This window comes from Ailuropoda melanoleuca, chromosome 13 (genome assembly GCF_002007445.2).
Source record: "Ailuropoda melanoleuca isolate Jingjing chromosome 13, ASM200744v2, whole genome shotgun sequence".
NCBI classification, from domain to species: Eukaryota; Metazoa; Chordata; class Mammalia; order Carnivora; family Ursidae; genus Ailuropoda; species Ailuropoda melanoleuca.
In genome coordinates this window covers 75,108,253-75,111,355 of record NC_048230.1, presented here as the reverse complement: position 1 = coordinate 75,111,355, position 3,103 = coordinate 75,108,253, and the positions used below count along the sequence as shown (strand labels likewise).

Sequence of the window (3,103 nt, the reverse complement as noted above, 5' to 3'; positions counted from 1 at the left end):
CAGTGGGCGGCGTGCCGGGAGCCGCGGGAGGCGGCGGCAGCGGCGTGGTGGGCGCGGGCAGCGGCGAGGACAACCGTAGCTCCGCCGGGGAGCCGGGGGGCGTGGGCGCGGGCGGCGAGGTGAACGGCACGGCGGCCGTCGGGGGGCTGGTGGTGAGCGCGCAGGGCGTGGGCGTGGGCGTCTTCCTGGCCGCCTTCATCCTCACCGCTGTGGCGGGCAACCTGCTGGTCATCCTCTCGGTGGCCTGCAACCGCCACTTGCAGACGGTCACCAACTATTTTATCGTCAACCTGGCCGTGGCCGACCTGCTGCTGAGCGCCACAGTGCTGCCCTTTTCGGCCACCATGGAGGTTCTGGGCTTCTGGGCCTTCGGCCGGGCCTTCTGCGACGTGTGGGCCGCTGTGGACGTGCTGTGCTGCACGGCCTCCATCCTCAGCCTCTGTACCATCTCCGTGGACCGGTACGTGGGCGTCCGCCACTCGCTCAAATACCCCGCGATCATGACCGAGCGCAAGGCGGCCGCCATCCTGGCCCTGCTCTGGGCCGTAGCCCTCGTGGTGTCCGTGGGGCCGCTGCTGGGCTGGAAGGAGCCCGTGCCCCCTGACGAGCGCTTCTGCGGCATCACAGAGGAGGCAGGCTACGCCGTCTTCTCCTCGGTGTGCTCCTTCTACCTGCCCATGGCCGTCATCGTGGTCATGTACTGTCGCGTGTACGTGGTAGCGCGGAGCACCACGCGCAGCCTCGAGGCGGGCGTCAAGCGAGAGCGCGGCAAGGCCTCGGAGGTGGTGCTGCGCATCCACTGCCGCGGAGCCAGCACGGGCGCTGCCGACGGGGCGCACGGGCTGCGCAGCGCCAAGGGCCACACCTTCCGCAGCTCGCTGTCCGTGCGCCTGCTCAAGTTCTCCCGCGAGAAGAAGGCGGCCAAGACGCTGGCCATCGTCGTGGGTGTCTTCGTGCTCTGCTGGTTCCCCTTCTTCTTCGTGCTGCCGCTTGGTGAGTGACCCGTCTCCCACCAGCCCCTTCCTTGCCCCCTGGAGCCCGTGGCTGTGCCTTCCCGGCACCCAGACTTGGATGGCCTTCCCAGGCCGGAGGAGGCTCTCCCCCTGTGCCGAGAAGGTTCCCTGGTCTCAGGCAGGTGCACTTTGTGGTCGACATAGGAGAGGCTCCTCGTGCTTGCAGGATTCATTTTGCAGGCTTCTGACTTCTGTCCTCCCCCCCACCCCATGGCCATGACAAGCCCGGGACTTGTTTTATCACTCCCGAACCCCCTAAATATAAGAGGTCTGTGGCATCTGTGTGGGCATCTAACCCATAGTATGTGGTCAGCAGTGTACGTGTTCCTCTAAATACCCCACCCCAACACACACACACAGATACAAATGCCAGTTCCCAGACGTGGGTGCACAGTGGGTGGGCCGCCAGTCACGCAGGTGCAGCAAGCACGTACATCAGCAGGGTCCAGAAGCCACCTGCTTTCACGAGGAACTCACTCAGTTTCAGATGACTAGGAGACCCTCCCCACCTGGTATCTTCTGAAATCTCCTCTTGGAGGTGAGGGGAGGATGTGTGGGATGAGAAGGAAGGGGATAGGGACAAATGATCAAAGGAACAGTTAATATCGTTCGTCCTTGTTTCTGACATTTACAGAGTCCTTTAGCTCTTTTGAGAACTTTCCTGTTTCTTTCAGCAGCCTCCCTGCCGTCTTGGGCGGTGGGCGGCTGTTCTCAGGGGCTTAGTCCCACCCCCCGAAGGCCCCTCCTGGAAGCCTTGGGGCCGGGGCAGCATAGGGAGCAGAAGGGGAGCATCATCTCTGGGGACACATTTGCCCTGAGTCATTTTGCCCGTGGCTGCAACCTCAGCCTGCCCAAGCGGGGCCTCCCCTGCCTTTCCCAGGCCTCGCTCCTTCCGCACTCTGCGGCGGAGTCAGGAAGGGGACGACTGGCTTCCCTCCTGCTGCCCTGCAGGCCCTCTCCACACAGCGGCCACGGTGAACTTTATATATTATAAATGAGAGTGTCAGTCTCCGCTAAAACCCCTCCGCACTTTCCAACTGCCCTGGGAACAGGATCCAGACTTTCCACCATGGCCTGTGAGAGGGTGACCTTCAAATTTATTATTGTCCAAACCAAAATGAGACGTCTTGAATATTTATGCTGGGATCACAGGCACAACCCGGGACAGTGGGGGACAGCGAGGGCAAACCCGGACATGTGGTCCCCCTCCTGGAAGGAGGGCCCTGAGTGATGGCCTCATGGCTTTGCTGCCCTGGCCCTTGCTCACTGCAAGCTTTGGCTCCTCTGACTCTCTTCCAGGTCCTTGCCCACGCAAAGCTCCTGCCCTTGCACTCGCTCTTCCTGCAGTCTTGCCCTCCCCACCCCCTCCTGGTTAACTTTAGGTCTCCCTGTAAATGTCCCCTCTTCAGAGAGGTCTTCCCGGATGCCTCAACCTCGGTGTGTCCTTCTCTGTACTCTCTCCCTTGGGGCACAAGTTTCTCCTCCTTTACTGGCTCCTTAGCTGTGATGACATCTGCGCACCGCTTGGTTGGTGTCTGACTTCCCCGCACCAGCCCCAAAGCTCTTCAAGGGCAGGGCCAGGTCCTTACCAAATCCACAGCGCCCAGCACAGTGCCTGGTGTGTAAGGAACAACGGAGCACAGCAACAAGGACCACAGGCTCTGCCACCAGACACCCTGGGTTCAAATCCCAGCTGCGCCCCTGACTGGCTCCGTAACCTCGGGCAAGTCCCTGAGCGTCTCTCTGCCTCTGTGTCCTCATCCAGAAAACCGGGCTGGTGGTGATGGTAACAGTGCCCACCTGCAGGGCCGTCTCGAGAGTTCAGTGAGCTGTTACGTGTAAATCTAACCATTGCTTGTCGTGAGCGCCCCGTGAGCTCTTGCTTTTGTAGTAGCTTCTCACTGAATAAATCACTGACTTGAAAGTCAGCCAGGCAGAGGCTGCTCTGGGGGTACAGAGGCACGAACACCAGGCAACATACTTGGGGGGGCGAGTAGGCAGGCAGGAGAAAGCGTGCCCCCCCTTTAGAAGCCTGCCCCAGATTTAGTACCCTCCCCACCAAGCTCCCCACCCAGCCTCCTTCTCCCACC

General features: G+C 61.3%; 1 protein-coding gene across 1 annotated transcript in view; it reads left to right on the top strand.

Annotated features, from left to right (window-relative positions):
* Positions 1-3,103, top strand: part of ADRA1D (adrenoceptor alpha 1D) — a 99,389-nt gene that overhangs the window by 69,710 nt on the left and 26,576 nt on the right. Inside the window, exon 3 of the mRNA XM_034641607.1 lies at positions 4-993. Within this exon, the coding sequence (XP_034497498.1) occupies positions 4-993 (990 nt within the window). The remainder of the gene's footprint in view (positions 1-3; positions 994-3,103) is intronic.